This window comes from Canis lupus, chromosome X, assembly GCF_048164855.1.
Source record: "Canis lupus baileyi chromosome X, mCanLup2.hap1, whole genome shotgun sequence".
Taxonomy (NCBI): Eukaryota; Metazoa; Chordata; class Mammalia; order Carnivora; family Canidae; genus Canis; species Canis lupus.
The window spans coordinates 67,773,051-67,786,407 of NC_132876.1; the positions used below are offsets into that span (position 1 = coordinate 67,773,051).

At 36.2% G+C, this 13,357-nt stretch overlaps 1 protein-coding gene across 10 annotated transcripts in view; it reads left to right on the forward strand.

The window, feature by feature from the left end:
* Nucleotides 1-13,357, forward strand: part of PHKA1 (phosphorylase kinase regulatory subunit alpha 1) — a 179,887-nt gene that overhangs the window by 26,065 nt on the left and 140,465 nt on the right. For 9 of the 10 annotated variants that reach the window (XR_012026448.1, XR_012026447.1, XM_072816673.1 and 6 more), the window contains 5 exons: nt 3,220-3,302; nt 5,931-6,011; nt 9,824-9,922; nt 10,939-11,085; nt 12,256-12,309. Coding sequence is in view for 8 of the 10 variants with exons in the window: in XM_072816673.1 (XP_072672774.1) it covers nt 3,220-3,302; nt 5,931-6,011; nt 9,824-9,922; nt 10,939-11,085; nt 12,256-12,309 (464 nt within the window). In the remaining 2 variants the exon portion in view is untranslated. The remainder of the gene's footprint in view (nt 1-3,219; nt 3,303-5,930; nt 6,012-9,823; nt 9,923-10,938; nt 11,086-12,255; nt 12,310-13,357) is intronic. The other variant, XM_072816675.1, reaches the window with a different exon arrangement.

A 13,357-nucleotide genomic window follows, 5' to 3' on the forward strand; every position in this document is an offset into this window, starting at 1 on the left:
TAATGGTATTAAGGGAGGCACTTGTGTTGAGCACAGGTTTTATATGTAAGTGATGAATCACTAAATTCTACTCCTGAAACTAATATTACACTGTATGTTAACTAATTAGAATTTAAATAATAACTTGAAAAAAAGAAAAAAAATATGGATAGACTAAAAATAAAATGAAAATGAAAAATAAATAAACTTAATTGTTTCTTTTAAAAGCCTTATCTCCAAATACAGTCACACTGGGGATTAGGGCTTCAACATATGGATTTCAGGGTGACACAATTGAGTTCATAACAAGCACTTAAGGTAAATATAGGAGTTAATCTTCCTGACCTTGGATTAGACAAGGCCCTATTAGATATGGCATCAAAAGCATAAGCAACTAAAGAAAACATAAGCTGGAATTTATCAAATTAATAACATTTCTGCTTCAAAAGATCTCTTCAAGAAAGTTAAAAACTACTCAGAATATGTTAGAAAGTATTGACAAATCACATATCCGATTAAGGATTTGAATCTATAACATATAAAGTACTCCACAACTCAATAATAAGAAAGATAACCTCATTTTATTTTATTTCTTTATTTTTTTAATTTAAATTCAATTTGCCAAAATATAGTAGTACATCATTAGTTATTGTACTACATCCAATGTAGTTTTCAGTAATTCATCAGTTGTGTATGACCTAATTTTAAATGGTCAAGGAATCTGTATTGACATTTCTCCAAAGAAGATGTTTAAATTGCCAATAAGTACATGAAAAAATGCTGAACATTATTAGTCACTAGGACCAATGCAGATCCCGATAATGAGATACCATGTCACACCCCCTCCGATGGCTATAATCACAAAGACAGAAAATAACAAGTGTTCCTGAGGATATGGAGAAAATGGAATCCTCATACACTGTTGGTAGGAATGTAAAATGGTGCAGCCACTTTGGAAAATAGTCTGGCAGTTCTCAGAAGATTAAGCAGAATTACCATACGGTCTAGCAATTTCACTCCTAGGTATATGCCCAAAAGAAATGAAACAATAATCACTCAAAAGCTGTGTATATCCACGAATGTTCATAGCAGTATTATTTATAATAGCCAAAAAGTGGAAACAGCCTAAATATCCATCAACTGATAATTGGATAAATATGATGCATTCACACAATGGAATTTTTTTAGTAATAAAAAGATGAAGCACTGATAACATTCTACAACACGGATGAGCCTTGAAAACATTATGCTAAGTGAAAGAACTCAAAAATGAAAGGCCATATATTGTATGATTGGTATGTAAACTGTGGAACTTCTTTGCAGAATAACTTGGTAATGATTATCAACATTTAATACACACATAGTAAAGTATTTAGGGAGAAGTATACTGATACTTGCAACTTACTTTGAAATGTATCAAAAAGATGGATTGATGGATAGATAAGTGATAGAAAAGTATGGTAAAACATTAATACTTGGATCCAGATGATGTACATACAGATGTCCACTGCAAGATTTTGTCATTTTTTTCTGTTTATTTGAAAATGTTCATAATACAATTTGGGGAAAAATAATACACATAAATCTGTGACTCAGCAGTTCTAATAATTTACCTTGGGAAAAAAAGAATTTACTGAGGAAACCTTGAGAAAAAGAGAATTTACTTGATACACTGGTACATGTGCACAAAGGTGTATATATATTCATTACAGCATTGATTATAGTGATGAAGCATTAGGTACAACCTAAATGTTTTCAGTAGGAAAATGGTTATATGATTAGCCATTTAGTAGAATGCCATATAGCCATTAAAAAAATAAGGCAGGTATCTTTAAAATTGTCTCTAAGATATATATGGGAAAAAGTTAGATACAATATAGTATATTACTCTTTGATGATTTTTATATATGCATAGTATTTCTCTGAAAGGATAGAGGAAACTGGTGAGACTGGTTTCTTTCAGAGAAGAGGTTTGGCAAGGGAATGATATAATTCTGGGTGGGAGAAAGACTTTCACAATATGCCTGTTGGGAGGGGTTGGGAGGACAGGACAGGGAGGGGTTGGGAGGACAGGACAGGGAGGGGAGTTAGTTTTGTTTTGTTTTTCTTGAAAGGAGTTAGTTCTTTTTTAAAATATTTTATTTATTTATTCATGAGAGACACAGAAAGAGAGGCAGAGAGAGACAGGCAGAGGGAGAAGGAGGCTCCATGCAGGGAGCCGACGTGGGACTCGATCCCGGGACTCCAGGACCACGTCCTGAGCCGAAGGTGGCGCTAAACCGCGGAGCCACCCAGGGATCCCCAGGGAGTTAGTTTTTAAAGAAAATGGATCATACTGTATATATTGGGAAGCAGTATAACGTCTTGGTTAGGAACTCAGTCTCTGAAGTGAAACAGAAGTTGATAGTTGAGTCCTGCTTCATTATTTATTAGTTAAATGATCTTAGGCAAATATTTAATCTCTCTAAGCCTCATGGAGAAAATACAGGTACCCACCTCTTAGGGTTGATGTAAAAATTAAATAGATAATTCATGCAAAACATTCCATTTGTAAGCTATAACTATCTTTGCATAGTTTATATTTAGAATAATTATCACTTTTATTACAAATGTATAGTTTTAATTTTCCTTAAAATAATAATCTTTATCTACTTCTTGCTTAGTATTTAAACTCCCTCCAACTCTTTTTTGAAATATTTGTCTTTCTTCTTCCAGATACATTAAGGTACATTATAAATTAATTACCTATAGAATTAGAAGTCTGAGGCTTTCTTTTTTTTAAGGATTTTATTTTTTTATTGATGAGAGACAGATGAATCTCTGATTATCTCTGAGAGAGAGAGAGAGAGAGGCAGAGATACAGGCAGAGGGAGAAGCAGGCTCCATGCAGGGAGCCTGAATGTGGGACTCGATCCCTGGTCTCCAAGATCACGCCCTGGGCTGAAGACGGTGCTAAACCGCTGAACCACCCGGGCTGCCATGAGGCTTTCTATGGAAACCTACAAATAATAGTTAAAATTCTTCCATGTTATAATATGCTGGTATCTCACGTAGTTGAAGGCTAGCCTAGGTCTGATTTGTGGTTTCACTTTTATGGTTTAGGAATCAAAGTGCCTTTATTGTTTCAAAAGCAGGAATAGGATTACTTGGGAATAATGGGATCAGTTAGTTACTATGGCTGCCTATAAAGCCTATAGTGATAATTGACCAGCTCTGTATCTTCATTCTCTTTTTACTCAGGACTTCATATTATCCACAGCCTAGATGAAGTCAATTTCATACAGAACCTTGTGTTTTACATTGAAGCTGCATATAAAACTGCTGTAAGTACTCATTTTGGAATTGATCTTAAACATATGATGTTTATAAAAATACTGGACAACCCATTCCTTCTCCTAATGCTACCCCTCATAGTAAACCAATCTATAAGGCTTCTAATAGAAATTGCCTTCAGCCTCTTTATTTATTAAGCTTGATCATCCTGTTTGCCTTCTCTCCAAGGGAGTTACAGAGGCAAAAGGGTCAAGATGCTGTATGCTTCCACTCTGTAAAGTGTGGAAAGTGTCAAACTCTGTAATATCTCATGTTAAGTATTTGAAAATCTGGAGCTAAATTGTGGTCTTATTTTAATAGTCTATGGAGCAAGATGACTAGGGAGTATAATGGGTCAATTAGCTTCTTAGAAATAAAATTTAGTCATGTGTTTGATATTATCTATAGACATTGATTCAGTGCTTACTATACAAAAAAAATGTTTCTTTTTCTCACAACTACCATATGAGGTAGGTTTATGTTAAATCATATTATATTTAACCTCTCCTCTCTCAGGGATCACTGTTCTTCATTGCATAATGTTTGTTGTATTTAAAATGGCTGTGTCCTTTCCCCTTTATTCCCTGTCACTATTTTTTATATTCCCCAAATGAATGAGACCATATAATGTTTGTCCTTCTCTGATTGACTTATTTCACTTAGCATGATACCCTCCAATTCCATCCACATCGAAGCAAATGGTGGGTATTTGTCGTTTCTAATGGCTGAGTAATAATTCCATTGTATACATAAACCACAAAAATGAGTGGGAAATATCAGAAAGGGAGACAGAACATGAGAGACTCCTAACTCTGGGAACCGAACTAGGGATGGGGGAAGGGGAGGTGGGCGGGGGGGTGGGGGTGACTGGGTGACGGGCACTGAGGGGCACTTGATGGGATGAGCACTGGGTGTTATTCTATATGTTGGCAAATTGAACACCAATAAAAATAAATTTACAAAAAAATAATAAAATAAAATGGCTGGGTCATAAATAATCCAGTGTTTTTTTAGTCATTTATTTGCTTAATTTGTTTAGTTGTTTATTTAGCTGTTTTATGTGTGTGGTAAATCCGTGACTTGTCACTCCATATTTGCCAGAAGAATAAGCTTAACAGAGACATATTTGATACAAATAGACATTATGTATTGACTGATCACTTTACCTTCCAGTACCATTGGCCTGCTCTGGTCCAGGGTACAAGTCAGGCTTCTCTGGCCTCTCCATTGCAGCCAGGGGTTGCAGCAGGAGAATTAATTATATGTGCCTTCTCATACTCTAATCATTCTGCATAAATTAGGGTAGAGCTGGGTTTGGGGATAAGTGAGGCTAGCCATGGGATACATATGGCTTACCTTCCAGAAGCTTCCCTTTAACTCAGAGTTTTTATATAAAAGGTAATTTAAGGTAAATATAGAAACACATATAGGTTTATGTGTGTATGCACACATACATGTATACACATCACATGGGTATTTCCAAATTCTGTTCAATGAGAAGGCCTAGAAGCAACACCATAGTGACAACGAGCACCGGTGCACAGGTCTTGGATTATAACTGTTCGTTCTGTAATAAGAGAAACCAGGATTCCTTGTAGAAGAGGCTGATTCTAGGGCTGGGGTGAGGAAACTACAAGGTGAAACTACATTATCTTATAGTGACAGAAAGTGAGGAAGTGTTCAAAAAGAATGGGGTATGTCAAAAGGGTTGCAGGGCCAACCTGCAAGAACTCCCAATGGCTAAAGCTGGAACAACTTGAGCAATGAAACAAATAACAATAATAGTTTATTATAACCTAGAGAAGAATCTAAAGATCTATCAGTTCATGCTGATATAAATAAGTAAATAAATAAATTAGGGAAAAAGGACAGCTCTTCCTTAAAGAAGAATCACAGTTAACAACTGAAGAGGTAATGAAGGAACTAAAAAATCACCATTGTGACACCACTGTCATGACTGTTACAGACAGAATTCACCAATGGATGCTAAATTAGTGGGCAGATGTTTGAGGAGATAGAGGATATTTGCATGGTTGTCAAGTATCATTCTCAAGATAGTTATTAATCACAAAGGGGAAAATAATAATTTACACTTCGGACTGAGAGTACTTGGATTCTAATCCTAGCTCTGTCACTTATTAGCTGTGTGGCCTTGGGTGAGTCACTTAACCTCTCTTTGCACCTCAGTTTCATTGTCTATAAGGATTAAGGAAGATAGTAGTATAAAGTGCATAGGTTAGTGCATGGTACATTGTCAATGCCAATAGAGAGTAAAAATAGAATATATATTTAAGATAAAACACTGGGGTGCAGTTTAGGCTCCATTTTCTAGACCTGAGTATCTGCCTTGATGAAACATTTTGAGAAGCACTTGTCTACATGGACTGAGTTATAGTTCTTAGGCTTGATTAACTGTTGAGGAGTCTTCCAACTTCATAGAGGTCACAATAGAATTTAAAGCTATTAGGGAAAGAGCTACAGGGGCAACCCAACTCATTGGCATCTCCTTAATAAGCATTGTGGGTACATGTATGTATGACAAATTAGCTACTATGTGAGCCTTTTATTCAAGAGTTGTGTGTCTAGTAAGCATTTAATAGTAATGACTTGCTAATGGTATGTTGGTTATTTTATGCTAGGACTTCGGGATATGGGAACGTGGAGATAAGACTAACCAAGGGATCTCAGAATTGAATGCCAGTTCAGTTGGAATGGCAAAGGTAATTTGCTTTGCTTTGTTTGTACCAAGTGTGGGGTCAGGAAATACATCTTTGCCATAGAAAGGCTTAACGTGAATTTGGATCATCATCAAATTGTTCCTTTTAAGACACAGCAAAAATTTGGATTCTCCCATAAAACTATGGACATGTAAGTAAAGAAAGATTCATTTCATAAGCTCCAGATTTGTATGTCCAATGGCTTTTGTAGCATATCTCTACTTATATATACCACAGAAACTTCTCATAACATATATTTTAAAGATTTATTCATTTATTTGAGAGAGAGAGAGAGAGAGAAGTGAGTGCACATACACACAGTGGCTGGGTGGAGGGAGGAAAGAGAGAATCTCCAGCAGGCTCCCCACTGAGGGCAGAACCCAACACGGGGCTCGATCTCATGACCCTGAGATCATGCCCTGAGCTGAAATCAAGTCAAGATGCTTAACTGACTGAGCCACCCAGGCACCCCAGAGAACATACCTTAAACTAAATTCATCTTCTCCACCATTACAAAAATGAAGAGGCCTAGCATTTCTCGTGTGCTGGTGTCATACTTGCAGCTACCCTGCCAAAACAATGGTTTATTATAAATTTATCTGTGTCATGTTCAAATTATTTTTAAAGTATGATGCTTGGCTTGATAATACTATAACTTTATCTTATGCTGTATCTTTTTTAAAATGCAGTTTTAAAGAATTCAGCCACTGGAGATAAAAAAATAAAACAATAAAATTTTAAAAATAAAATGAAATATTATTTATTTATTTATTTATTTATTTATTCATGAGACACACAGAGAGAGAGAGCAAGAGAGAGAGGGAGAGAGGCAGAGACACAGGCGGAAGGGGAAGCAGGCTCCATGCAGGGAACCTGACATGGGGCTTGATCCCGGGTCTCCAGGATCAGGCCCAGGGCTGAAGGCAGCGCTAAACCGCTGAGCCACTGGGGCTGCTCGAAATGTATTTTTATTGAGATGTAATTGACATATAACTTTGTGTAAGTTTGAAGTATCCAACATATTGATTTGATACGTTCTTATTGTAATATGATTACCACCGAAGTGTTAGATAACACCTCTATCACATCATATAATTATCATTTTTTTGTGGTAGGAATGATTAATATTTAGTCTCTTAGCAATTTAAAAATTTATAATACACTATTATTGTTCATATTCACTGTGCTGTGCATTAGATCTCCAGAACTTATTTATCTGCTGGTTGCAAATATTTTACCTTTTTAAAAAAAGATTTATTTATTTTAGAAAAAGACAGAGAACAAGCACATGGGGGGAGAGGCAGAGGGAGAGAATCTTCAAGCAGACTCCCCACTGAGCATAGAGTCCCATGTGGAGCTCAATCCCATAACCCGTGAAACTATGATCTGAGCTGAAACCAAGAGTCAGTCGCTTAACGGACTGATCCACCCAGGCGCCCTGCAAGTTTGTACCTTTAAACAAAATCTCCTTGATTCCTCCATCCCCCAACCCCTGGTAACCACCATTTTGCTGGGTATTTTTAATTTGGCTTTTTAAGTTCCACATATAAGTGATATAGTACAGCATTTGTCTTTCTCTAACTTCTCTCACTTAGCTTAATGCCCTCAAGTCCATCTCTGTTGTCAGAAATGGCAGGATTTCCATCTGTCTCATAGCTGAATGATACTCCTGTGTGTGTGTGTGTGTGTGTGTGTGTGTGTGTGTGTGTGATGTCTTCTTTATCCACTGCATCTGTTGACAGTGTTTCTGTATATTGGCTATTGTGAATAATGCTTCAATAAACATGGTGGTGCATATATCTCTTTGATATCCTCTTTTCATTTCCTTTGTTTATATACCCAAGAACAGAATTGCTGGATCAATCAATCATATGATAGCCCTATTTTAAGTTTTTGAGGAACCCCCATAGTGTTTTCTGTAGTGGCAGAACCAATTTGCATTCCATCCAACAGTGTACAAGAGCTCCCTTTTCTCCACATTCCCATGCCAACACTAGTTACCGCTTGTCTTTTTGATAATAGCCATTCTTACAGGTGTGAAATGATATTATATTGTAGTTTTGATTTGCATTTCCCTGTTGATTAGTGACTTTGAACATCTTTTCGTGTACCTAATGGCCATCTGTATGTCCTCTTAGGAAAAAATATCTATTCAATTCCTCTGCTCCTTTTATAATTGAATTTTTTAAATTATTGAGTTGTCTGAGTTCTTTATATATTTTAGATATTAACTTCTACAGTTTGCAAATATTTTCTCCTATTCCATAGGTTGCCTTTTTATTTCTTTCATTGTTTCTTTTCTTGTGCAAGAACTTGCAGTCCCACTTGTTGATTCTTGATTTTATTTCTTGTGCTCTCAGTGTCATATCTAAAAAATCATTGCTAAGACCAATTTAAAGAAGCTCTTTTCATATGTTTTCTTTTAGAAGTTTTACAGTATCAGGTCTTATATTTAGTCCATGTGAAGTTAATCTTTGTGAGGGTGTAAGGTAGGGGTCCAGCTTCATTCCTCTGCATGTGGTTATCTAGTTTTCTCAACACCATTTGTCGAAGAGACTGCTCTTTCTAAATTGACTGTTCCTGGCTCCCTTATCAAATATTGACTGTAAATGCAGGGGTTTATTTCTGACTTTTATTCTGTTCCATTGGTCTATGTGCCTACTTTTATACCCACATAATACTATTTTAATGACTATATCTTTGTAGTATAGTTTAAAATCAAAATGTATGATGTCTCCAGCTTTATTCTTCTTTCTCATGATTATTTTGGCTATTTGGTGTCTTTGTGTGATTCCAGACAAATTTTAGGATTCTTTATCTATTTCTGTGGGAAAAAAATGACATTGGAACTTTGATAGGGATTGCATCAGATCTATAAATGGCTTTTGGTGGTATGGACATTTTAACAATATTATTTCTTCCAATTCATTGAACATGGCATAGCTTCCCATTTGTTTGTGTCTTTAATTTCTTTCATCAAAGTGTTGTAGTTTTCACTGTACAGATCTTTCACCTCCTTAGTTAAATTTACCCTTAAGTATTTTATTTCTTTTGATGCTATTGTGAATGGGATAGTTTTCTGTATTCTTCCTGCAGCCATTTTTGGCTGCTAATGTACAGAAGTGCCCCTGATTTCTATATGCTGATTTTATATCCTGCAACTTTACTGAATTCATTGATTGGTTCCAACAGGTTTTGGTTGAATTTACAATTTTATGTATATAATATCATATCATCCTCAAGTAATGACAATTTTACTTCTTCCTTTCTGATTTGGATGCCTCTTATTTCTTTGTCTTACTTAATTGCTCTAGGTAGGACTTCAGATATTATGTGGAATAAGAGTGGTGTGAGTGGGCATCCTTGTCTTGCTCCTGATCTTAGAGGAAAGGCTTTCAATTTTTCACTGTTTTTTTTATTTGGATTCCGGTTAGTTTCAGGTGTACAATATAGTGATTCAACACTTATGTTCAACACTTATATACAACACCTGGTGCTCATCACAAGTGTTAGCTGTGGGTTTGTTATATATGGCCTTTATTATGTTCAGATATGTTCCCTCTATACTGAACTTGTTGAGGGTTTTTACCATGAAAAGATGTTTACGACCTCCATCTTAACTGCTTCTGGGATAATATGGGAGGAAAAAAAAAACCTTCAGAGGCCCCTGAAAATAAAGAATGCTACATTGTTATTTTCTATTCTGCTGAACATATTCAAAATGACTTCATATGCACTGATATGATACTGGTGTACAGGGAGAAGAAATCTATATCTTTTGCTGAAAATGTCCTTTCTTTCTTTGCTCTTCATAGGCAGCCCTGGAAGCATTGGATGAACTGGACCTGTTTGGTGTGAAAGGTGGGCCCCAATCAGTTATCCATGTCCTAGCTGATGAAGTACAACACTGCCAGGTAAGAGAATAATGAACCACATTATAAAAAGTTTTACTCTTACCCAGACTCAGAATGAGCATGGCCATTAGAATAAGGAGACCTGAGAGTACACAATCTGATTTATTACTATCTGCCAAAAGTATCTTATCCAAGCTTCCTATACTGAGTTAAGTTTGATATAGCGTGAACTATAACATAGATCATAGTCCCGAACCATAGTTCGCTCATCCATGGCTATAAAGGGATCCTATCATAGTATGTGGAATTCTAATTCACAGTTGTCATATCAAGGGTCTGTGGGCTCTGTTCCTTTCCTAAATATACCAAGAAAACAAGAGGTGACTGATTTTGAGTAATCTTCTTGATAGTGGCTTTGAAACATTCTCTTATCTCCAGTTGTCTCTAGGCATAGATGTTTGGAGATTAGACTGTTTAAGTGGTAAATATGTATCCTCAATTTTGTTTAGGGTTACTCTCTGTATTGAAAGAGTAAGGTTCTTCTCGTTGGCAAGATGACTTTCTCCCTGTCTTCAAACCCTGATTAAATACCCATAATAAATATAAACTTATCTTCTCATTTTAAAAATGTGAAATTTTCCCTGGAAAAGATAAATGTCAGCAGTGTAGGAGCTGATCCTTCCACATCCTGCTTCTTGGCAGCTACATCTTCTCTTATCTTTGTACTTAAATGGTTGCTAATGGAGCAAGGGGACTGTGGACAAGATGATGTTTAGAGTATTCTTTATCCATGAGCAGCTGCTTAAGATTCAGGATTAGGAAGCATTGAGAGCAGTATTAAGACGAGGCATGATTTACAGAAATAGCTAGTTTTCTAAGCTCTTACTTAGAAATTATTCTTGAATTATTATCAAATTCAGTGTTGAATATAATTGAACCATTATTATGGTATAATGTTTAGATTTTTCTCCCGAGTGATCCTCTTCCACATAATCTTTTGAAACTAAAGCTGTTTGTTTTATAATCCCAAGTTGTTTACTAATATGCCAGTTTTGACTTCCTTTCTTCCTTTTTAGTCTATCCTTAATTCGATACTCCCCCGGGCTTCAACATCCAAAGAGGTAGATGCTAGTCTGCTCTCAGTTATTTCCTTCCCAGCCTTTGCAGTAGAGGATAGCCAGTTGGTAGAGCTCACAAAGCAAGAAATCATCACCAAGCTTCAGGTATGTCCATATGTGCCCTTCTTTTCTTTAGAGCTTTGACTTTAAGGAGAAACTAATATCACTGGGGGTTCTGAGTCAGTGATATTACCAAATGATCAGTGTTAATACCACCAGTAATAGAACATATTGACATCATGTATCCCTGATACAGTGTACTGAAAAGTGCACAGCACCAATGTGGTATCCATGCAACTAATGCGTTATCTTAGTCTAATCATGAGAAAACATTAGACAAGACCAAATTGAGGGCCATACTACAAAATAACTGATGAGTTCTTTAAGTGTCAAGGTGATGAAAAACAAGACTGAGGAACTGTCACAGATTGGAAGAGACTAAGGAGATGTGACAACTGAATGCAATGGGATCCTGAAATGGATTTGGGAACAGAAAAAAAAAGCCATTAGTGGAAAAACTGGTGAAATCCAAATAAGTTCTGTACTTTGGTTAATAGCATTGTACCAAGGTTAATTTTTTAGTTTTGATAAATGCCCTGCAGTTATGTAAGATGTTAATATAAAGGGACAGTGGATGAAGAGTAATGGGGATTCTGTACTGTTTTTGCAACTCTTCTGTAAGTTCTCAAGTTATCTCAAAATTTAAAAAGATATGTTGTCTTTTTTAAAAAAAAAGCCTGTTGCTCTCTTATGAACTGTGTGAACAGGACCACATAGATTAGCAATTGGGCTGTTACAGACTTACCCTATGGTGGAAAGTGATGGAGAGGATAATATTAGAAATTCTGCTTTAGTGAAGAGCCCTAGACCTCACTTCAACCCACATTGATGGCTGAAATCAGTTTCTGCTGCTGGGCTGATATCGAGGGTTTTTTTTTTTTTTTAAGATTTATTTATTTATTTATTTATTTATTTATTTATTTATTTATTTATGAGAGACACAGACTGAGAGAGAGAAGCAGAGACATAAGCAGGGAGCCCGATGCGGAACTCGATCCCGGATCCTGGGATCACGACCTAAGCCGAAGGCAGGCGCCCAACCGCTGAGCCACCCAGGCGTCCCTCAGAGGGTTTCTTTTAAATTACCTTTTATTATTTTTTAAATATTTTATCTGTATTGGTGATAGGTTACAATTGCACATGTTGCAATTATATGGATTCATTATATGGATATACAAATGGACATGCTTCCAACTTTTTTCTCTGCATTCCCAGGGTCGTTATGGTTGCTGTCGCTTTCTACGAGATGGATATAAAACCCCTAAAGAGGTGGGTTTCTTTTCCCCAAAACAAGTACAAAGTAGAATGGTCACTACTATCTGCAGTCTCATTCAGAGAAAATACTTAACTCATTGGTGGTACTTCAAATAATCACTAAGTAGGATAACAATAACTGATGTTTGCTCCCTTTGTTGGGGTTAGTTGCCTTTATGTTTTTTGTTTGTGAGCCTTTATAGATCAAATAAAATAGAGGAAGGTGTAGTTCTTCCACTTCTTGGAGCTGGTTGGTTTCAGAAAAAAAAAAAGCTACTGATAGGTGCTTAAATCAGTGGATGAGAGGTTAAGCAGAAACAGAAGATTTTGAATAGTCTCAAAGTATCTCCCTCCCAAATACTGAATAATTACAAAGGGGAAAATCTTTCCTTCAGTATATATTTCTGGCCCCCTTCCACCTTTTGCAGTTGGTTAGTTCTGAACAATACCTGATCTTGAAAAGTTAACATCCTTTTGTTCCACTTGTCAAAGGTTCTCCTTGGAATTATCAATGGAGAAAAATCAGTATTATTAAAGGGAATGAATGGTCAATAAGAAGCACTTTACTGGCAATGTAAACATTGTTTAAGGCCTTTTTTCATTATTGAGCTCAAACTCTTCTGATCTACTTCCCTTATTCTACTTTGTTCTTTAGCCCCATTGATTTCTATCTCTACCAATCTGTTAACATTATGCTCTGAAATATCATCAGAAGCTCCTAAGTGATCAATCCAATAGCCTTTTCTCAGTCCTTATTGAACTTGACTCCTCTGTAGTCCATTACTGTTACCTGCCCTTCCATTTTCTTGAAATTCTTTTCCCATTTCATTTCCACAGTACTACACTATCCTAATTATTCTCCTTTTGACTTCCCTCACTGAACTATGAGGCTTTACCAAGATTCTGTTCTTGGGTCATTTGTTTACTATATGTAGGTGCTACAACGGTAACTTGTCCTTCAAGTGTTACCTCTACGAGGATGATTCCCAAACCCTCATCTCTTGCTGTCCTTGTAAACATTTCTATTTGTATGTTCTTATGCTACCTCAAATTTAACAAATAT